Source organism: Dendroctonus ponderosae, unplaced genomic scaffold, assembly GCF_020466585.1.
Source record: "Dendroctonus ponderosae isolate FM_Combo_2020 unplaced genomic scaffold, Dpon_F_20191213v2 Dpon_F_20191213_4, whole genome shotgun sequence".
NCBI lineage: Eukaryota > Metazoa > Arthropoda > Insecta > Coleoptera > Curculionidae > Dendroctonus > Dendroctonus ponderosae.
This window is the reverse complement of record NW_026018611.1, coordinates 9435745-9458716: the sequence shown is the minus strand read 5'-3', so window position 1 is coordinate 9458716 and position 22972 is coordinate 9435745. Positions and strand designations below refer to the sequence as shown.

General features: G+C 32.2%; 2 protein-coding genes and 2 long non-coding RNA genes across 5 annotated transcripts in view; 2 read left to right on the top strand and 2 right to left on the bottom strand.

Moving 5' to 3' along the window:
- Positions 1-1361, top strand: part of LOC109544237 (NAD-dependent protein deacylase Sirt4) — a 3812-nt gene extending 2451 nt beyond the window's left edge. Inside the window, exons 4-6 of the mRNA XM_019914314.2 lie at positions 795-927; positions 979-1153; positions 1208-1361. Coding sequence (XP_019769873.2) covers positions 795-927; positions 979-1153; positions 1208-1347 — 448 coding nt within the window. The 3' untranslated portion in view covers positions 1348-1361. The remainder of the gene's footprint in view (positions 1-794; positions 928-978; positions 1154-1207) is intronic.
- A 363-nt stretch (positions 1362-1724) lies between these two features.
- LOC109544273 (sperm-associated antigen 6) overlaps positions 1725-22972 on the bottom strand; it is a 38161-nt gene continuing 16913 nt past the window's right edge. For both annotated transcript variants that reach the window (XM_019914368.2, XM_048665908.1), the window contains exons 9-10: positions 3861-4020; positions 1725-2025 (exon numbers count right to left, since the gene is read on the bottom strand). In XM_019914368.2, coding sequence (XP_019769927.1) covers positions 1838-2025; positions 3861-4020 — 348 coding nt within the window. In that variant the 3' untranslated portion in view covers positions 1725-1837. The remainder of the gene's footprint in view (positions 2026-3860; positions 4021-22972) is intronic.
- LOC125504224 lies at positions 12210-13067 on the bottom strand. The gene is made up of 2 exons (XR_007281348.1): positions 12789-13067; positions 12210-12503 (listed from the first exon to the last, which is right to left on the bottom strand). It is a non-coding gene; the product is annotated as an uncharacterized LOC125504224 (long non-coding RNA).
- LOC109544274 overlaps positions 17346-22972 on the top strand; it is a 14070-nt gene continuing 8443 nt past the window's right edge. Inside the window, exon 1 of the long non-coding RNA XR_002172557.2 lies at positions 17346-19264. This is a non-coding gene — a long non-coding RNA (uncharacterized LOC109544274). The remainder of the gene's footprint in view (positions 19265-22972) is intronic.

Here is a 22972-nt window from a genome sequence, read left to right as displayed (position 1 = left end):
ATTATACATATACTTAGGTCGAAGCATAAACTATTATTATTCTGATACTTTTTTATTCTGAGGCCTGAAAAAGATACCTTCTCATCCGAAGTATTTACAAAGTGGGGTACTTAATTTTAAAAAAATGAACAGAAAATTTTATAGTTAACTTAATTTTAAGCAAAGACTTCGGAAAGTCAGCAGTAGTAACTACTCCGACTATTTATTTAAATGTTTTTAGGTTTATTTTTGTCTAGTCTTTGTTATTACTGACTTTCATAATAGATTTTCAGTAGCCTGAAATAAGAAATATTTTTTGTAAGAATTCATTACATCGTTAGTAGTACAAAATATATTATTTAGGTAAAATATTATGGTGTTATACACAGTTTCCTTAAATTTGTTCTTCGTATACCAATTTTTAAGCATTTTTTTAGATTGACTAGCTCAGTTCGTGTAAGTACTTAATTTACTTTTGGAGAGAAACATTGCTTTTCTCTAGAAAAAGGGAGAAAAGAATGCTAATCATAGTCATATTAATTTATCAGGTCAGTAGTAGAGAAAAATCTGTGTTTCACCAGTAAACGACACTAACTAGTTTTCTATTATGCCTTTCCGTCATTCTCTATAACATGAATAAGACTAGCACGTGCTTATTCTCTTTTAAAGCTCTTAAATAATTGCGTTAGATCAGTAAATATGTATATGTGGAAAACATAAAGAACTTTAAACGGTCGGGAATCCCGCTCAAATAGCAAAGACTTTTAGAAAATTATTATTTCTAAATCAATTGCTATAACGAATCACGTTTCTAGAGTTATCTGCCTGAAGTGCGATGCTCTATATGACCGTGACTACATCCAAGGAAAACTGCTCGAAAATAATTCTATAGATTTTGAAGAAACTACAAAGATGATTCGGCCAGATGGAGATGTGGAAATTGCATCGGTAACATATCCGAAATTAAATGAAAATTAACATTTATTATATCTTCTCTAGGATTTTATGAACGATTTTATTCCTCCTATATGCGAAACATGTGGAGGAGTTTTAAAGCCAGATATAACATTTTTTGGCGACAATGTACCTAAACAAAGAGTAGACCTTGTGAGAGAAAAGGTCTCTCTAAGTGACCGAATATTAGTGTTAGGTTCAAGTCTTTCAGTGTTCTCAGGTAAGTAGCTCGCATAATGGTAGCTCATAAACTATTACATGATGTCCCCCTAAGGTTATAGAATAATTTTGCAAGCTCTCGAGGAGAAGAAACCTGTGTGCATTGTCAATATTGGATCAACGCGAGCAGATAAACTAATTAATTTAAAAATTGATGCTAAATGTGGCGACATTTTACCAAGGATTAAAAGCTAGAACATTGAGAATAACGCTTTTTATTTTTCCATCACAGTTTTCAGACCTTCAAATAACTGCCTGCTTCAGACATTATTTTCGTGCTCTTGAGTATTATTTCCATAAAGCGAAGGGCTAATGATGTAACAGCTATATGTTTTTCTTTTTTCCACAATGTCTGGAAAAGCTGAATCAGCGCATTCAGACCATTGAAATAATGTTCATACGAAAAAGGAATCAACAATAAAATAATGTATTACATTAACGCAAATGTATGATAACATTTTAATTGTTTACCCAGAGAGTTTACTCGTAAATATATACTCTCTTATCTAAAATATTGCACCTCTAATACTTACTCTGAGTAGGTGCTGAATCCACAAAATAAATGTAGTCCGTTCAACCGATTACTTGACTCCGTTTTATTGACCAAAGTAATTTTAGCACGATTTGTAAAATAATTTGTTATAGTGTATAACAAGTGAATATTTAAGGGACGTACATAAGTAAATTAATGCGACGACCGATCAGCACCCGCAACAGCGTGCGCAGAATCAGAGTCCGAGCTCAGCTCATCTTTAGCTACCGCATTGACTATCTCTGTTTGGATTTCTTCATTAGTTTGTTCCGTTTCACGAAGAACTGTCATTAATTGGGGAGCATACTGTTCCACTTTGTCTAGCAAACTGTCTGGGTATCCTGAATAGAATAACTATACATAATGAGGGCATCTTATTTGAAACTATTGAAATTTACTCTCTGACTCTCTCAGATTGATAATTTGTCTTCAATAACACAATAGTTTTAGAAGAGGTGCTCAATCTAAGTAAATGAAATTATTATTGTGTTTGAGCTTTATTCAACCGTGTAGTAGAATATTTTTGTCAAGACGTTTTTGCCTCTCAGCTATAAGCAAAGTTTCAAAAATAATAATACTTAGTTAGTTAAAAGCATATTACGAAAAGCATCGTAAGGTAAATTAAAGTCATTAATGGAAAAATAGTTATTTCATTCAAAATTTAAAATAACTTGGCAGGGAAATTTGACTTCAAGTATTAATATGTGAATTTAGTGGTAAATCTTGCAAAAAGACAAGGTGTGTTTAAAAGTGACAATCCAACAGGTAGCGAAGAAGTAGTTAATTGAAGGTATATATCTATAAGTCTTCTTATCTTTGAGTTAATATGAAAACTTGAAAATACTTCTGGATTAATATTGAATGAAATAACTTGAAAACGATTGTCGGGAAAAATGTTGCACCAATATTTGATTACAATGAACAATTACAAAACGTGTCATCGCTACAAGATTGTGAGCAGATGGCGATTTTATAAAGTGAGTTATGCCAAAGAAATTGTTATTAACGTAGCACAAAACAGAATGGCGAGTCAATAGAAGTCTGGCGTCATCAATTAGGACGTAAGCAGTGGAGGAACCGTAAACATTTTTATGTTTAGAAAGAAAACCTGGAAGAATTTCCTGTGGCTGCAGACTTTGATGACTTCAGATCCCAATTACCTTCGTGACGAAGAAAGTTTTGCTGTGAATTGAACAAAATGTTTTAAACAACGGGCGCAAAAGTACATTGGAAAGGGTACGAAAACAGATTGACAAGATTTGAAACAGCAATGAGCATTATTTGAAAAATGAACCATGGCTCAGAAGTGCTAAGGAAGCTTTTGAAGTTGAGTCTCCAAAACGAATACAGTAGAGTGATACCTAACAAAAACATAATAGGTTGTTGGCGCCATTATAAATATTCTGAAATCGAAATAGAAGAAATGTTAGGAACTAACGGAAGGAGGAATGTAAACGAATAAAAATCTACTGTTAGCAGCAGTTTAATTAGCAAAAAACGGCAGATCTTGTGTATTTGCCACATGATCGAAAACCTTTGTTCTCTAAATCGAATCTTAAATTGCAAAAAAAAACTAAGAACAGTAAATAAAAAGTATTAAGGTAATCTGATAAACGAATTAGTAACTAGAAATAACTATTATGGCAAATTTCTGAAATATTTGTACAAGCGGCGAGAAGAAACTTTAAATGTTTCAAACATGAGTCTCGAGAGTAACCACCATGTGTTGATTATGTGCAGGATTTTCACATATTTTGAAACAACATACGAATAAAAATTATTTTTAAAGAGAGACTAAAATTTTTTAAAATAAAATGCTTGAGTGAAGTTGGAAATCAGAACAAGCTGAAATAACAAGGAAAATATCTCTTGATGGAAAAGATCAACTACAAGACTTCATGAAGCAAATAGTGAAAAGAATGGAACTTATTGAAAATGTTGTCTATTAGGAAATGAGACAGATTAAAACAAATTTTTATAGAACGTGACTGTACTATTTAAATGTTGCGAATATTTGCTCATTTTGAAATTGATATTAATCGTGTTTTCAAATGCCTTAAGAGCAGGCGCCAAGCGGGAGTTTTCTTTTTTAAAGGTCACACAATACTTAGATCTTAAGCAGGTACGTATCGTTGTAAAGTTTAACTTAGTAAATACATATTATTTACAAACTCACCTGGAGAGTAAAATCTGACAATTTCTTCAGGAAAACAGGAGTTTATCACTGTGATGTATTCCATTAACGTCGTGCCAGGTTTTGCATTTAACATTTGAACTTTTTTCAATCCCCCAGATGTAACGAAGAGTCGTCTTGCTTTTGGATCATTTGGAAGTACCTGAAACAATCATCAAAAACTTAATCTATAACTGATCTGAACACAATGCTACTGATATTCAGGGTGTTTCCAACAGAATACGTTAAGTCAGGTTCTAGTTCATCAACTTGAAATTGAGTGAAACGGTTTTATAAATTTAGGGCCGCGAAAAAATCGAGCTTCAGTCGGTTCAACAAATTTTTTCCCGTCTATGCAACATGCTGGTTTGCTTCTTGATTTTTTTATAACTGAACTATTAACTAACCTAAACTAAAAATGTTTGTGCTCTAATGAACGTAATCCAAAACTAAAGAAACATTAGTACTTGCTATAAAAAACGGATTTTTGTTATAGAAATTTTTCAAGAAAGCGGGACAGAAAAAGTGTAGTTTCTAGAAACGTCAGTACTGCAGCTCGTAAATGTTCTGCCCATTTTAAAGTATTCATTATTTTGTCTTTAAAAGCTATCAATTCATTCATTCATTGTAGCAACACAATCGGTTCAAACAGACCTTCATTTTTAATGAACATTATAGTGGTACTACATAGTAAATACTTAGTAGTTAAGAAAGCTCTATTCTGCACAAGATTTTGCGGATTCAAAAACTGCTAAAAACCTTCAGAACTTACCACTCCACTCTATAACTAAATTGAGTTATATTAATAATAATAAATCCCTTTAGGTATAACAATGCGCGATAAATTTTAAGAAAATAATAAGAAAGGATTAATCTATTGTTTCGAGTAAAGTAGGTACGTCTCTGCGCGTTTAGACAATAAGACAATGTAGGTTGATAGTCTGAATCATTGAATTTGTGGATAATAGCTAGAAAATCGATGTCGCTTTTGCGGAAATAACACTGCGACTCATGTAAATGGCATTATAACGATGACCGGCATTAATTATGTAGACCTACCCATGTCTGACTTTTCAAAAAAAGAAGTTCTAGGCCATCAGTCTAATCATATATTTATCGAAAAAACACTTAGGTACATCTATTAATTTAGATTTATTTGAAAATCTGCTGGTCGAACATGAAATATTAGTTAAGAAGTTTTCTAAAGCTTTGTTATTTTATAATGTACACTCGCAACTTGATCGTATCACGTAAAAGATCGGATTTGCATTTTTCAAACTAAAATGCCAATTTCCTTTGAGCAGACTTTCGAGTAAATTGTTTATTTTAAAATTGCCCCTACGCACTTGCAAATGCCATTACTAAAAATGATCTTTAATACAACCATGATATTTTTAAGTATATTACATAAATCTGTGGAGGAGTATCTAAAACATAAATTCCCAAAATACTGCTCTCGATATAAACACAAGAATTGGTGAATAAGATCTCGTGTTCTTCCCAAAATATGCCTAGGCGCATCTTGAAAATACATACAGAACTGATCATAATTTTTAATTGAATCTTTAATAAAAAAGTATAGGTTTATTTATCGAGGGTGCTAAATTTGCAATAAAATTGGAATATTTATGTAGATTTATCGATTTTAGTGATGATTTTCTTCTAATACATTTTCCTTTGAAGAGGACCTATGATAATAAATTTCACGTGATTGAATCCTTTGATTGAACAGTTTTCTCATTTATTTGCAACATTACATCGTTGGGAATGCGGCCTTTTCAATTATTTGGTGTTGTACTGCGACATTTGAACAAAACATGGCTGGATACATTTCAAATTCGATTTCGACCTATTATGTGGTGTTTCCTGTTTGTTCCAAACAAGCTGAATGAGACACGACCAACACAAGATCCTTTCCGATCGATAAGTAGTTTCCATTTACAATTAATTACAAAATGAACCACATGAAATGGAAAACGCACTTGCCGGCATATTCAGTAGCGCGGGCTTGGATTTGTGTTAATTTCAACACTAACAGAATTAATTAAGTGAGAGCATGCTTACAGGAAATATTACAGAAAAAGCAAAATAGAAATTACCTTTGTGATTCGACATAATTTTTCTTATTCCAAAAATTATCTGTCCGCTTAAGCCGCAAAAAGTCCCTTTCATTTAATATTTATATTTATATAACTTAAATTTCGCTAAATATATATGTATATCTTCTTCCCAGCTAGTATTTATACATCCCTGAATGTAGGCTGCTTCCAAATCATTCAAAGGGCTTCTATTACAGCAGTTTCAACCTTATTAACATGACATATATTTTATCGAAATAGTATATTCTGCCAAAAAAATCGAAATTTTCTAACAATAAAAAATGTCTTAAATTGGTGATAAAATAATCGGAAATAAATAGAAAAGATATCATAAATTTGCTAAATTTTTTACACTCTACTTCCAAACCGGCAATACGTACTTCCAAACCATTCCTTTTAATTTTTTTCGAAGGGCACCTATTTTGCAGATATCAAAGATTAACATTAAATACTCAGCAGATTGAAGACGTTAGAGGCAACATCTTTGTGAAAAGACTCAAAAATATTACATATCCTGAACTAGAATAATTAAGGAATAATTTCCCAACTTTTCCAGAAAGTATGGGTTTGAAATGTGTGTTTATCTTAGAAACTAAAATGAAATTGAACATAGAAAGGTTTTTTCAAGAAATGGACCGCAAATCTTCTCTTCTTCTATACTATATCTATAATAATCACTCAATTTCAAGAAGAAAAGGCATAATTTCAATATCCTAATCAGCAGGATATTGAGTTAATAAATAAATCTTCACTTGTAAGTATAGCTCCGAGAGTGGACGATTCATGTTGAAAATAAATAAAATGAATTAAACAAAAGAAAGCAACAAACATCTACAAGTATGTTTATTATATGAATCATTGTGGTTATTTCAATAGGTATTTCGCTATAATTTATTAATAAACAGACAAATATAAAAGCAAACATAAGATTTAAAAATCCCAAAAGTTATCCAATTTTGTCGAAGTTGGAAGCGTTAATACGCAGTATAAAATATAGTCAAAGTATCAAGAACAGCTCATTTAAAAGTTTTTATGTTCTTTTGCAAAGACGTATTTCAGCTCGCACGGTAGCTAAGACAATTTTTTCTGATAAACTTTGAAAAATGGAAATTTTCTGATTTGTGAAGTTTCAAACCCGACTAAGATTGATGATTGCATCGTTACCTTACGTGATGAATTATTATAATGCTATTGGCATTTTCAACTAGAAGGATTCCAAGTAAAATGACATAAGAGACTTTTAGTGCGATTCATGGGAAAGTGGAAGAATTGTCGTAACTTGAATGACTATAAAATGTAGTTAATAAACAGTTATCGCTTTATTGCTCAACAATTTCAAAAATGCGCGTAGTTGCAACTGAACCAATTTTTTCTAAGGTAATTTTTTAAATCTCTCACGAATAGCAAACGCCTCATAGCATTGTTTAACGAATTTTGAAACATTTGTCATTCTTCTTCGATCATCGTCTATTTATTTTTTGTTTCATGTCTAATTTTATGAAAATATTTTCGTAGCATAATATTTGCTGTATCTACGCTACTGCATTTAAATATTTCAACGTCGACATTGTTACGCAAAACCCATGTGACTTGAACAAAAGCGAGATAAACAACAAATTTGAAATTGTCGCGATTGAAGATCAATTGCAAATAATAGAACATGCACTGGATAATGATAAAATTAAGTGAGGTTTCCATTGGGAGATCGACCGCAATAAATTGAGCTCTGTCGTCTGATGGGTGTTTACCTAATCGACTTTTATGTAACTGTTTTATTTTACAGACTGGTTTTTAAAAACATGCTAATTATATACTTTTTACGGATATTCACGAAATGTATGTTTAAAAGCTGCTTATTTGTAGAATTTGTTCAGGATTTGTCTGAAATGTATGTGACGTTAAATAGGACGTTCTCCTGCCAGCAGTTTTCTAAGCAATAACATAGGTATTTAAATCTTCCTATACGAAGATGTTAAAACACAATTTGCGGATCGATGTTCACATGGTAAATAACTGTTGGTCGCAAATAAATGAATTAAATAAAATTTCCATACATTTTTGCTTTATTTCTATAGTCGTCGAATGAATGAATAACGTTTGATTTTGTATATCTGAAAACATGTAATTTTTTACGGAGATTGAAGAAATTAATATTTAAAATAATTCCCTATTTACTTATTTTACAGTGGTACCCTTTGACCTTATTTCTATGTTCGACGAATGATTAACGTTTGATTCTGCATAGGAATTCACTTTACCTCAAAAAGCCATTTATGTTAGCATGCTACCAGTTACTAACCGTGTAAAGCAGTATCATAACCAGGTAAAACTTTTTAATATAACGATATTTCAATTAAAATACGAGTTTTGTTATTGCGGTTGATATTTATTTGCTGCGTCCATAGCGGATAATTTCTACTTTAATAATTTATAAGTCTTGCCTGTTTTGCTTTATGGCCATAAATTGAATTGCGTGTTAACCTGAAGACGATATCAGATTGTATTTATTTACGCTATTTTCATTTTCACGTTTCATTTACTTGACACCAACAAAAATAATAAAAATAAAAGGCAGACAAAAGGACAGACGGGCTTTGTTGTCTGTTTCGGAATTTATATTGTCATAAAAAGCTGTTTTCTACCTGACTGATACACATATTAAGTATACACAGGGTCATTTTTTTTAAAAGCTGGTAATATGCAGAAAATAAACAAGATTAGAAAAATTCTACAATCGAAGAAACCAACTTTTTCAACTTTGTAATTTTTATTAATTGTTCATTTGAATGTTAGTAGTATCTAAAATTTCTAATTTATAGCACTGCGGTAATTAAACAATTCGACTAGCATTTGTCGATCCTAAAATACAACAATTTCAGGTTTTTTTAATGTCATTTTGTATGTTTTCTGTTTCAAACGAAATAATCAAGACAATGGCTTTTAAACAAACATTTAAAGTTAAAACTGTTTCTCCAACAGTAATTAAAAGTGATGTTTATTACGCCGGAAATTCGAAATTATCAAACTTTATTTCACATGCATCGAAAGCGATAAATGATTTTTAGTAAGAAATCATATTTATTGCGATCGTTCAACGAATTTTACGGTTTTATTTGCCTGTTGAAATCAAGATTAGACTCATTTTCCAGAATGCGTAAATAACTGTTCGTGGGAATTGCCAGTGTCTTAAAATACCATTAGATATTAGAAATCATGAAATTTAAAATGTAATTGTTTAGGGAATTTCTAAGAAATAGTCCGGGGATTAATATTGGACGGGATCCAATTAAGGTGTTTTGACGAATCGAAAATATTTCCAAACCGTTCTGTGATAAAATTTTTAGAAACATCTGAGGTCAATTCTTTGAAACAGGATTTAAATTGATTATTTATCTAGTTGAGAATCATCATTTCTTGAATTTTGCAAAGAATATTCTACTTTTGTATTTTCCCCAAACGCCATATCCTGAATTAATGTAAATATTAATATACCTAGGTATCCATAAATAATCTATTATAAGTGTATCTACCATAAACATGAAGTGTTAGTGAACACGTATTATCATTTGTATACCCACAGGCTTTCCAGTTAATTAATAACAAGTTAAAAATCGATGTCAATTGTCGAAATTTGAAACCGCCAGGATATTTTTGTCATTTTTTATACAGGGCAACTTTCTTCATTTTGACGATACCAACACATTGCTTGCAAAATATCAAACATTCTACGTTTGTTATTGCGTTACTACTGCGTTCACAAATATGTCAATATGTAAATATGTTTACGTTGATTTTCCAACTAAAACGTATCAAATATAATTTTAATCTTCGAGTTTGGCTATAAATGATAAGACTAGTTCAAATTTAAATTTGTTTGGTACAACTAAGCTGAAACAATTTAAATAGATATGTGATTATCAAATTAAGCTGAATTTTGTTTTTAAAATTTTCTGCTGCCGTCCGTCTGAAACATTTGCATAAAGTCAATCTAGTTTTCATTATTTTATTATTTACATGCTAATTTTATGATGATGAATCTTAAAATAAGTATTCGCAAAAAAAGACTAACATCAGCTCCAGCTGTGCTAAAATGCTTCCAATATACAGGGTGTAAAAATAACATGACAAGTTCATATAAATAATTCTACAGACAGGTTCTGCGAAGATATGCCCTATATCTTGAAGGGCGCCGCTCATAACCAATTTTTATTAAATAACGTTTAAGGTTCTCGATATAATTTATTTACTTTTTTAAATAATTCGATTTAGTTAAGGCCCTTTAAAATAGTGTACTTCAAACTTATTTTGTTGTTTGAGTACGGCAGAGGCGTACAGGAAGAGGAGGGGCCAGAGGAGTTTCTAAGTATTCTTGCTCATATTTTTAACGCCCTGTAGGATAAATGCTATTTTTAAATCGCCTGATGCTTAGACGAAAATTAGGTACAATTGCTTGAAAGCGAAAAAATGAATCGTTTTTCAGAAAAATATAATTTTCCTCGTAAAACTGTATTTTTGAAAATAATTTTCAAAATGTTGAATTTGTCATCACATTACTAATTCAGTTGAATCACATTACTAATTCAGTTGAATCACATTACTAATTCGATTTCTTTAGCATATCAAATATTTTTATGTGAATTTTCAATGCTTTTCAAGTTACTGGGTCGGTAAACTTCTCTCCTTCGACCTGTGATTTAGCCGCCCCGCTCTCCCGACTACTTAAATCTATTGGATTTGACTCCCGTAAAAACTATGGGGGAAATGATGGAAGTGTAAAGTTTTATGCTGCTACGAGAGGCTCATGTTAAACCAACTTCCACTTAAAAAGTGAAATAATAGCGGCATGCTTCCGGGAAATCGGTTCATTTTTTCGATGTCCAGCAAGAGTTTTTTTATATAAATAGTTTCTTGGTATATCTATCGTACAGGGTCTTCAAAATATGAGCATTCATGTATACAAGCTGGTTGGTCCCGGTACACACCCGGTTTAAGTGAAGTTTCGTAAAATCTATGTATGACGGCTTAACTTTATCGGAAAATGGAAATAACATCAAATGTTTCAATGAGTCTTAAAGTTATGATAATGAAATATTCCGGCTAGATCTCTGGAGTTTTTGCAGTTCTACTTTTTTGAGCAACTTTCTTCTTTCTTATGTATATGACTTGATTTAAATTTTAAACTCTACCTATCGGAAAGTGTAAATGAATGTTAATAGAAATTCAATAGATTGCCGGTTATAGAAAGATCGAAAATTCCGTATTCAAAAATAGTTAAATAGTATTTTCGTATCAAAACTATGTTGCGTTGTTTTTCGTAATTTGGATAATTTAATTATCGACTCTATTGAGAAATGGCGCAGACAAAATTAATCTCATGCATCAATTTTCAAATAAATAGCGATAGTCAATTTACAAATATCTAAAAAGAAGTTTTTTCCTAAATATTTATTTTCTTAATTGTTATTACATGTTGGCGTTGAAACATCTTATATCAGTTCTATCACTACTTATCATTTACTCTGAATTTTCACATTTTAACATAAATAACGTTTGCACTACGTACACGTCGTTATTTAAGTGCGTATCGGCATAGTTTTACCCGATTACATCCAAAACGCATTTCAGGTTCGAAATCAAATTCCAACGTTTTTGGAAAGGATCCAAATTTGAAACGCATGTTGTTCCTACCGGAATAAAAATATATATATTCACTGCGATTTTCCAAAAATACATGTTTGAAAATACATAAATGTATTGTTTATCAACCAAATTTAGATTTTATATTGTAGTAGGTCAACATCGTTATTTTGGCGTTTCTGCTGCGTCTGGTTTTCAACATTGATGTTCATGTAAACAGATAGACCAGCCCACGAAAATGGCTTGCAGTTATTAACAAAATATCTCAACTCATATGACCTCTATATTTCACTTTACGACTTCTATTAACATTGAGTGAATTGATCTTAAACTCTTAAAAGTATGACGATTCATATAAAAATCACGACATGTGTCCCATTCAGAATTAAAACTATTTATTAGATTGCCGGTTTCTTTTACGTCTTCATCCCAGAATATCAAAAATTACGTATTATTGATTTTATTTCATTTCACCTTTGGCAATGTTAGAAAGTAGGCAAACACATTTTAATATGAGCAATGAACCCGATGCAATAAGATGATCAGTTAAAGCTATGCACACGAAAGTTGCAAATAAAAATAATGAAGCGATTAAAAGTAGCATAAAAATGTAGAGGCTAATTCAGTAGTAGTAATAATTATACATTTTTTGTTCATGAAAGTACAAGGTACAATCAGAATAATATATTCTTCTCTTTTTCAAATGCCTTCTGTGTGTCTCATCACACTGATTGTGCGATAGTCGCTGCATTGCCTGGCATGTGCTTTTTTAAATCCTTTCGATTTTTCGACTTTCGGTAGGGTAACAAACGCCGACAGTCTTGCGGTATTATGCTGGATTCATAGATTTTGTTGATAACTTCACTAGTGGCTCTGCAGGCATCTGATCTGCCTGTATCAGATTCAGTAGCTGACGGTATCTCGTCTGGTCCCGGTGATTTCCGGTTCTTCGACGATTTGATAGCATGAAACACTTCCTCGGCTATTCTTGGTCCTGTCTCCTCTTGTAAGTTTTCAAAGCATGGTGGATGTCTCTTCTTCAAATAGATCTTCAACATATTATTGCCATATTTTCAGTTTTTCTTTTATGTCAACCACAATACTTGTTTTCTGTTCTTGACACCGCTAAGTTCTTTCACTCTCTTATACATATTAAATGAGTCATATTCAGTTGCGAGTTCCTCGATTTCCGTACATTTGTCCTCCAGCCATTGTTGTTGCTTTTCGGATCTTGTCTTAATTACAATATTGACTTGTTTGTATTGATCTTTCTCTTTGTCCTTAAATGTTCTTCTTGTATTCATGAGTGTCAATATTTTATCAGTCATCCAATCTTTTTCCTTCCTTGGCGTCTCCTTTTCCAGGTGTTTTTGCCGGTTTTAACAGAGTTCCAAAAGTTTGTTCCAATGTCCATCACTACTAAGTTCTGTTACTTCGATTATTTTTAACTCTTACTTCAATTATTTTCAGCCTCATTCGGAATTGGGCGACCAATGCGTGTGATCTGACCCCATATCTGCTCCTGGGTAAGATTTCACCGATGTAATTGTGTTCTTGTATCTGTTGTTTATACTTATATAGTCCATTAGATTTCTGATGACATTTTTTTTCTGAATCTCCCGGTGACTTCCAGGTGGACAGGCGTCTTTTAGGCAGTTTATAGAAATTGTTTTTAATGGCAAGTTTATTTTCTTGGCAAAACCGTAGTAACCGGTCGCCTCTTTCATTTCTTAGGACGAGACCGTGCGAGAATAATATATCAGCTTTAAAAATATGAGAAATTAGGGAGATTTAGTATAGGTAAATCAATTTAAAATAACTTCTTGAATAAGCATTTTAAAGCAATTAGAAGCGGTTAAATAAAAAGTGAATTTTTCCAAAAAAATGTCAGTATTGCTTACGAAAGAATGAACAGATGTTTCTATTATTACCCCATCTTTTTTCCAAGTATATAATTAGTGCCGTCAAATATTAAAAAAATGTGGTGGCAACTGTCCTATAGATACTAGTTTATTAATATTTTCCCAAACCTTCAACCAATCAGACGAATTTTTTGTTCGTATCAATGCTAATAAAACAGAAGGCTCCAAAAAATGTGGAATTTTCGACTATTTTCGGCGCGGCGACGCGCAATATCTTCAAATACGAATGGATCCCACTAAATACTTGAAGAGCTTTTTAGAGATTAATACGGAGCCGTCAAGTTGAATGAAAGTTCTATAAATAAATGAACTGTATAAGTTTTTTCGGCAGCCTAAGTACTGAAATAAAATTGTTGCTAATTTTAGTGGCGTATGTGCGTCATTTTGTTTAAAGTATTTCACATATTTGTCGAGCAAATCCTAGTTATTTGCACTTTATTAAGATGTCTTAAATATGGATATAATATGGGAAAATTAAAAGCGGCATTGTCTTCTTAGAAGGGGATTGATTACAATTCATGTTCTTGGCTGGGAAAACCTTTATTACTGCATTCAAAAAGAATCCAAGTTTAAATATACACACACATAGAAACAAATATGAAGTTTTGAAGGCAGCCAAGCATTTAAAAAATCAAATGTGCCCAATTATGGGTTTGTTTTGAATTTTAATCTGATGATGGCGCTGTTGTCTCGCCGAAACGTAATATGAAATTAAACATTTTTATTTCACATTTTGACTGAAACCCAGGAAAGAAAAAATATAATAACAACTACACGCAGTCAGAAAAATAAATCAAAATACACACCATGGTAATCGTTGATTAGTGAACATCTAGATAACATTTTAGCAAATAGACATTTCTTAGGAGCAAATGTTAAATTATTATATACGACATGTTTGCTGTCGGATTGCGTTTCAGTTGACTGAGATTTATTTGATTGACTTGTTGATTTTTACGTGGTGGGTGTAACTTCGTTAATATTTCCATTAAGGACATTTTTTACTGCGAGCATCATAAAACTTCTCACACATTCTATTAATAAAAGCGAAACAAATGAATTTTGTATTGCAATATAATAATTGATGCGAAAGTAGCTCACATTACACTCGAAAACATGTTTTTGCTTACTTCCAACAGAACAAATCGTCATAAATACGGACATCAAACATGGAATATATATTTGAGAAGAAAATGTCGATTAAGAAGTAGGTTTATTGTTTGTTTTTCTGTAGTTGTGTTGTCTCTGTGTGTGTTTTCTTCTAGCAAGTCAAGTTGTGCAAACAAATTGTTGTATAGTAACATGTTTTAACACCACTAGACGGGAAACGAGTTTCAGTCAATTTTACCCTTAACCCGTGAATAGTTGCAATTATGCATGCATAAGTGTTTCCCTTTCACATTTAAAATATTTATGATAATAAGTGTACAGTTTGAACCCTGCTGTCGATATCTTACATAAATAATTAGATAACCAACACGTGCTTGTATCCAAAGTGTTCGAATAAAATGAATCAAATGAATAAAAATATATAATACAAGAGATTTAAAATTATGATGCACCTTAAAAGGCTTAAAAACCAAATGGTGTGTTGTAAACTAACTATGTTACTGACTATAAATTAATAAGCTAAAAGCATTGAAATTGTATTAATTCCGATTAAATAAAACGTCACAAATTCCCAAACACGTGTAGATTTAACAAATACCTACCTAAAATGAACAAAACTAAAGTAACTTTATGCTCCTGTTGGTGCTACTTCATAAAATATTAAACAGCACTTGAGAAATTAATTTCAATTGTTGAATGAATTAATTCAATTAATTCAATGAAAAATTCATATTGACATGAAATATCTCGTACCTTGACGATTTTCTATAAAAACAAAAATCTGCTTCTCGGAAAATTGCAATCGGTTGAACAACTTGGAAGTTATGATGATTTGAAGGTCGAAAAGACGATTGTCCGAACAAAATACTTTGAATTTTTACCTCGATTAACTCATTTTTAAAATAGAACATCAGATTCAGACACTGTCTATTTTTTTAGAAAATTTGTTTTTGCAACAGTTTGGAACCAAATGGGCTCTGAAACTTTTAAAAAGCCCATAGACTTGGCGTAAAAAGCTGTTGCAGGGCCAAAGTTCATTTTGGTCGCCGTTTTAGCTCCAGGGGAGTTTAAATTTTCAAGATCTAAGCGCTGGTTGTTCCTGGAAACACGCTCTTTTACTGCAAGTTTGGGGACACATCATGATTTTATAACTCCAAAATGTAATTGCAGGAGCAACTTAATGGTTTACAAAAAAAAATTTGCAATAAACATTTTTTTTTGGAAATTTTTGAAAATTGCAAATGTGCAATTCTTCACTTGCGAGTCGAATGTAGACCAAAACGAACCTTTCCATTAACATGATTTTCGTATATAGTTTCGGAGAAAATGGAATTTAAAGATTGAGAACCTTAAACTGCCACCCACATTGTTTGTACAGTTATTTACCCATAACTCCGCAACTGTTAGCAATATTTTGAAAACAGAAAATGCGCTGGGTATTTGCTAGAGTTCAGCTGTCTTGAAAAAATCGAATTTTTAAATTATGATTTTGTACTGAAAAGTACGATAATATACGGATTAAATATGTCTCTAAACTTTTTAGGTCAAAGCAGATCATTTTACCTTGACAATCAGGCAATATATCTGTATAGTGTTAATGAAGGATTCACAAACCAATACAAACCTTCATTTTCAAGTCAAAAAACCACTATCTTTGTTGAAGGAACATTTAACTTACTAATTAAGAAGCAAGGCCCTCGATTTATTTCTAAATCAACCAGCCTCCGAAGCGCAAATTCTTCGCGATTAATACTGGAAAGCCCAGTATATTTAAGACGGAACGGAAACGGGAGTTCTTTTCAAAACATAGATATGCAAACAACAAAAGCATTGTTTTCTCGTATTATTATCAGGTCTAAAACATTTCTGTTGACGTGAATACAATTTTCAACTACCTGAGCTCGAGTGAAACGGTTCTAAATGTTCGAAATAATAACCCAAGCCACATAATTAAAATTATCTAGAATTTTAACAGCATTTTGGTTTTCCTTGGTTATCCTTGGTTATAAAATGCATATGCAAAACTGTCTATCACGGAATGAAAAAAAGACCCAAATAACAAATATGTATATCTGAAGTTTTGAAAAAGAAAAATTGCAGCCCAAAAGCAAGTAAATACACGACAATTTCTTATTTAATTTTAATTGTGGGAAATATTTAAGATGAAATAAATTCAGTATGAACGTTTTTGAAGGTAGTAAGTACAGTTGATTGTGTTATATTTGGCATATATTTATTAAGCGCTTACATTATTTAGCTTTTGTTTATTTCTTATTTTATTTTATACTTTCGACATAGAATTAATTTGTTTTATGTCTATATTAATAACTTTGAGCTCTATCAACTCTTCACCTGAAAAATGTACAAAATGGAGCTAGCAGTAGACGTTGAGCTAATTTATATCACGATTCAAGCATATTCGTAAAATAAAGCAAAATATTAACCGCCTTTCAATTGCATAGAATTTTTCATAGGGCAGAGCAAATGTAGAATACAGGAAATATATCTAACCAAAGCGCTGATCAATTATTTAAAAATGAATAGCATTTGAGAGGCAGGGTAGAAATTTTCTTCCGGTCTACAATAGAGCACACATCTAAGTGTGTCTATTAAATAAATCAATTTACAAAAAAATGCTTGACCTGTTGACCCGCTAAAACCATCAACCTTGATGTCTTGTGAAATTTTTACCGGTATCAGTGATTCAAAAAAGTATTGTCATTCGAATGGTAAACTTAGGTTTGCAATAGAAAAGCCAAAATTGCACAATGCCTAGGATAGAACAAGCGATTCTTGCTGTCCTATGGAAATCCTGTCCGATCCGTTTCTGCATTCCAGTCCAACGCTATCGATCGTCCCAAAGCTGGATCGCTTTTCCCACCAGTAACCGACTGAACTTTTCTGCTTTCACAACTCGACGTTCTCGATAGTCTGATGACAATTCTCTGTCTTGTTTACATTGATTTTCCGCGTTATTTTTGAGTGAAATCTACCAATTTTGTGAGACTGATTGAACTTACGCAAAAGGACCTGAGAAATTGTATATCTTTGATTGTTTTTCCGCCAACACCTGTGCGGAATTAGATCATTTAAGTTGTTGGCATTGAAGAGAAGGAAACATGACTTAAGTCGCTTCAATTCGTTGAGATCCAGATTGTGTTGAAAGGTATTGCTGAGCCAGGAGTATAAATCAAGAATTGTCAGAAAAAGAGTATGAGAAAAAGTGCTCTTAGCACCAAGAGCGACAAAGTCTACAATCCGAATAACCTAGAGCTAACTGGTAATAGAATTATACTCTTGTCGCCTGAAAAACCCAAAGCCAAATATCAACCATCTAAAGCTGTAAGTCGAAGAGCTCTTAAAATCGACTCTATTGAGCAGCAGCAGGCAGTATCGCTTATCGTCCACAAACCTTGTCAGCCTCGCGGAAAGTCACCAAAAGTTCAAACTTACAAAAATTCTCTGAAAACTTCGGTAACTGAGTATACCAACTCGGAAGTTTCCAATAAGTTTCTAAAGCAGATAAGGGAAACATCGACAGTTAAGGACTTTGAGAAGCTTCTTCAGAGCCTTTGGCAGAGTGACCAGTTTTTAAGCAACAAGAGCTTTCTGAAGAGAAATAAAAGAGATAAAATCCTGGAACGTTTGGATGAAGAAGATTTGTACGAAGAGTTTTTCGGAAAGTATTTTGATTATTTATCCAACGTGGTAAATAAATCCAGATGTGAAGAATCTCAGCTGTGAGAAGGTTGTAGTTCTAGAAAAGTAATTGGATTTTTTAAGTTTTAAGGTGTTTCGTATTTATATGCAGTTTGTGTTGAATGTAAATGCACGAATTTCTCGCCAGAAACATACGTATCTAAAATTGCCTTTATAGTAGAAGAAAACCACCGCCTTTGCGCTTTTTACATTTGAATCTAAAGTTCTGTGATATTTACAGGGTGTACTGTTCGAAAGTCTGCACTCTAATCACTGCTTTTTATATATTTACAAAGTCAAAGCTCTACATATACATGCTCCGAATTTCTTTGCAAATTCATGCGGCTTAATCAACCTTGTTGCTTCGCTAATTGGTGATACGGAAAACATTAACATACTGCTTGATTCGCGATTTCCTCAAACAGTCGCAGACTATTAGTGTACGTGAACAGTCAATCGTGCGAAGACAGTAACTTCAGTACGCACTAGTGAATGAACAGAGGTCGAAAAACATTCGAAAATAGGCCGGCCTTCGTCGCAATAAGTGCATATTTACATACATCTAAAAGTGAGAGGACCCATTTTATGAATCCGGAATAGGTGTCGGAAATCAAATACAAAACAGTACTCTCGTAATAAAATAAAGTGCCGCTTTTAGATTGTGTCAAAAAGTTGGAAACATTTCGGCCAAAACGGCTCCGAGTCAATCCAGCATGGAGTGCCGCGTGCCTCCAGCTCCTTCCGCACCCCCACAAATAAAGTCGAGAGAGCTCGATCGAAAAGTTTTAAGAGAAACTCTTTATTCTGAAATTTTCCAAAGGCATAGAAGGTCCATATTCGCTCTTGGCTCCTTCTTGAGAATGCTGAAAACGAAGAAGTCCAACTACAACGTTATAAAGCAGGAAGGAGAATCGGAAACTGAATAGCATTTACTTTTGTGGTAAGAGAACAAGGCATATTTAATTATAAGGATTTGTAAATTGTTTCACTAGTTTTACTTACGTGCACTTTTATACTTGCTGCCAAATTTACACTTTTTCAAGTTCAAGTGCAACTGCGGGACATGAAGCTATTAAGTTCGAGTTATACTAAGTTGTTTGTGACTTAAGCTTGAACTATCCTACTACTAGCTGCGTACTTAACACATTTTTTTTGAAAAGCTATAAAGGTTATATCGTTTAGTCAATAACAGTGAATATTTTTTGAAAATTCTTTAAGCAGTTAATATTAACCGTTGAGAACATCTGTTTAAAAAACGCCCCAATTTTTGGCTGTGGCTTTAGAAAAACCTATTCAACGTTAATCAAATTGCGGCCATTCGAACAAACAATGACAATGTGTTCGTCCTTCCGCTTATGTATTGAATATTATTAATGTGATTTATTGATTTTTTAAGAGCAACTGATATTTAAACCTTGAAATTCTTTAGGTACGTCCTTAAAAATATTTCCGACCTTCCTTCGTCGAGGTGTAGAATAAAATAAAATACTGGAAGGTTTCACCATGGATTTCATTTCACTTATAAAACAGATTTAAATGTTGTGGACAGTTTTAAATGGAATTAACGTTGGCTTGTTATTGTTGTCAAACAGTTTTTAATTCTGTCTCAATGTTTTGTTTACTGTTTGTCTATTTTGCATACCTATTGATCCCGGTTGGTTATTGATCAGACCCAATGAAATAAATAGGTGTTTTTAATTAAAAATTTTAGTGTTGAAAATTTCTTCTATTTTTACAAAAATGAAGTAATCTTGCTTTTCTTATATTGCAACTGTTTAAGGATTGAATATGGGGGTTTTAAAAACAATTGTATGAGAATGTGACAACAACACTTTGTTTGCAAAACATTTTTGATCTTTTAATACATTTGATATAAATTTGTTCTATTATTTTGAATATATTTTCATCTTTTAATGAGTTGTTCAATTGAATTTTCAATATTCTTATGATACAAATTTTATTTTTCAAATATTTTGCGGTCAATCGAATCGTTGGTTTAAATCGAATGTAATAATTTCGAATTTTCTTTATTGTGTTTATTAGCAATTTATGATTCATTTATTGCTTATCAAACCTAGAAAATGACAGTTGAATCCATCCAATCATCACATCAACATATATTCACTGGTAAAAAATACAAAATTTATTTTTAGTTTTCATTTAGTTTCTTGCCATTATTAGCCTATAAACAAAGTCTTAATTTCCCTGAGATGAAAGGTGTTCATAATAGGAAATCGATATGAGATTGCACGTTGTGAAACACGTTTATTACACAGGATAGCGCAGAAAACACGAAAGTACGGGAATTGCGACATTTATAATATATCGTTTTCATTAACTCCAGTTTTCATTTCCCTTGGCAATACTATTCGTCTCGAAAAACTGTAGGAAAGGAAAGCCGCTTCAAAATCATCCACAACTAGACGTAAGGGTTTATTATCTAACAGTACCAAATTTCCATTTAATCAGTACGAAATTGCCAAGATGTATTTTCCAATTTTTATAAAGCAGTTCTTCAACAACTAATAAATTATTCAAAGGCTTCACAAACGTATCACAAAAAAGCAATGATATTCTATCTCTAGAACACCAAAATAGTAAATACATTGACGAAAATATACGCGCAAGACTGGGTGAGAGTAAAATTGATTTTGTCTTATTAATTCAGAAAGCCTAATTATTATTTATTTATTTACTTTACCGTCATTCTATATATAGGCACCAACATATTAAATATTCCATATATTATTGAAGAATTGAAAAGAGCATCGCACTTCGAAAGGCAATAAAATATTGGTGTATGCTAAATTTTCGGTAATTGTGTTTTTTTTTTAATCGCAACGTGCAACGGATTCCTTCAATTTTGTCAACGGCGCCCTTAACGTATAATATTCTTAAGTAAAAAATCAATTGCTACAAATAAGCATCGCTTTTCCGCTTATATTTAACATAAAACAAGTTTTCTTCGTAAAATGCACCATTTTGAGATTTAAAAAACTCAAATCAATTGTGATTAACATTTTAAATTGTATACATAATTAAACATTTGTAACTCAGACATTATTAACATATTAGTATATTTTACAAAAACCATAATATATTTTTTATATTGTTTATTGGAGAGCATTTTCAGCTTAGAAGTAAAAATATTAACGCTGTGTAGCAAAGTAACAATAATTGTACTTAAATGTACGCAGTTTTTCATGAATTAAATCAAATTCATATATTTGACTTACAGACAGAATTATGAAAACTAAAAAATTCAGTGTCAAGCCAGCACATAGTTTCTGCGATAAAATAATTAAAATGTTACCTGTAAAATAATAATAGTAATAAATTATTCTGTTTTGGTTTTTATGAAGTTTGTTTAATTTTGAAACGAAAATTAACCGAAGTTGCATAAGTTTTATTAGGAATCATCAAGACCAAAAAACTCCACCGTCTTCAATCACGTTTAAGTAAGTATAGCAAAATCATCAATCACTAATTGTTTTGAATTTTGTTAATTCAGTCGTTTTCAAAGGCATTTACTCTATAAGTTATGAACAGATTAAAGTATTATTATTATATYAAAGTATGTGTTTTCAWCWKAWACTRGTCTTTTGAACACTAGAAGTGAAGAAATATCTAGGAAAGAAAATGTTTTAAAGACATTCCTAAAGACGARTGAGATAATAAAAGATGAAAGTAGTTGATTATATYAACACCTACAATTTTTTTTATAATTTGAGAAGCTTTAAAACTCAAAACACCAAAAATAGTATATTACCGTACAAGAGACGAAAGTCGAAGTTYCGCCACTACTAGAMGTTGATAGCCTCGGCTTCGCCTCGGGCGTCATGCACGCAGTGRCGGCCTTTCGTCTCGCGTATCATATACTATTTTTCTTGATCCTCGGTGAAACTAGCCAGGAAAATTATAATATATATTTTCATAATGTTGTCATAATAGTCAGTGACAAACGAGCAAGGCAAGCTGTCAGCGTGCGTGACGAAAGTTATTACTTTCCACAAGGGATGAAGAAAATTTAATTTTCTAGATCTCCTGGTGGAAAGTACGTAGTTTAGTCAATATTTTTGATGGCGAAAGCATCACTTTTGCCCATTCCAAATTTTCTTCATCCCGTGTGGAAAGTAATAACTTTCGTCACGCACACTGACAGCTTGATTTTGTCACTGACTGTCAGCTGATTCAAAACGTTATACTTTTCCCGGCTAGTTTCCACCGAGGAGCAAGAAAAATAGTATATGGTACGCGAGACGAAAGTCGAAAGTACGCCACTACGTGCATGACGCCCTCAGCTTTGCCTCAGGCGTCAACTTAGAGCAATGAGGGAACTTCGACATTCGTCGCCATTCTACCTTAATATACTAATAACAACCATTTTGTGACTCAGAATTTATATTATGCGTGCTCATTACATGATCAGATGTAAAGAGCGTTACTGCCATTATTATCATTATAATAACTTGGCTCTAATAGTTATTTTATGAAGAAACACTTATATGCCTGAACATAAATATCACTCTACAGGCTGTTAGAAAACTCGAAGTGAATGCAGTTAGGTAAAACGTTCGATATTGTTTCCACATTTGACATCCACCTCAACATAGAGTAACACATTTAGATTCGGGAAAGCTAAAATATT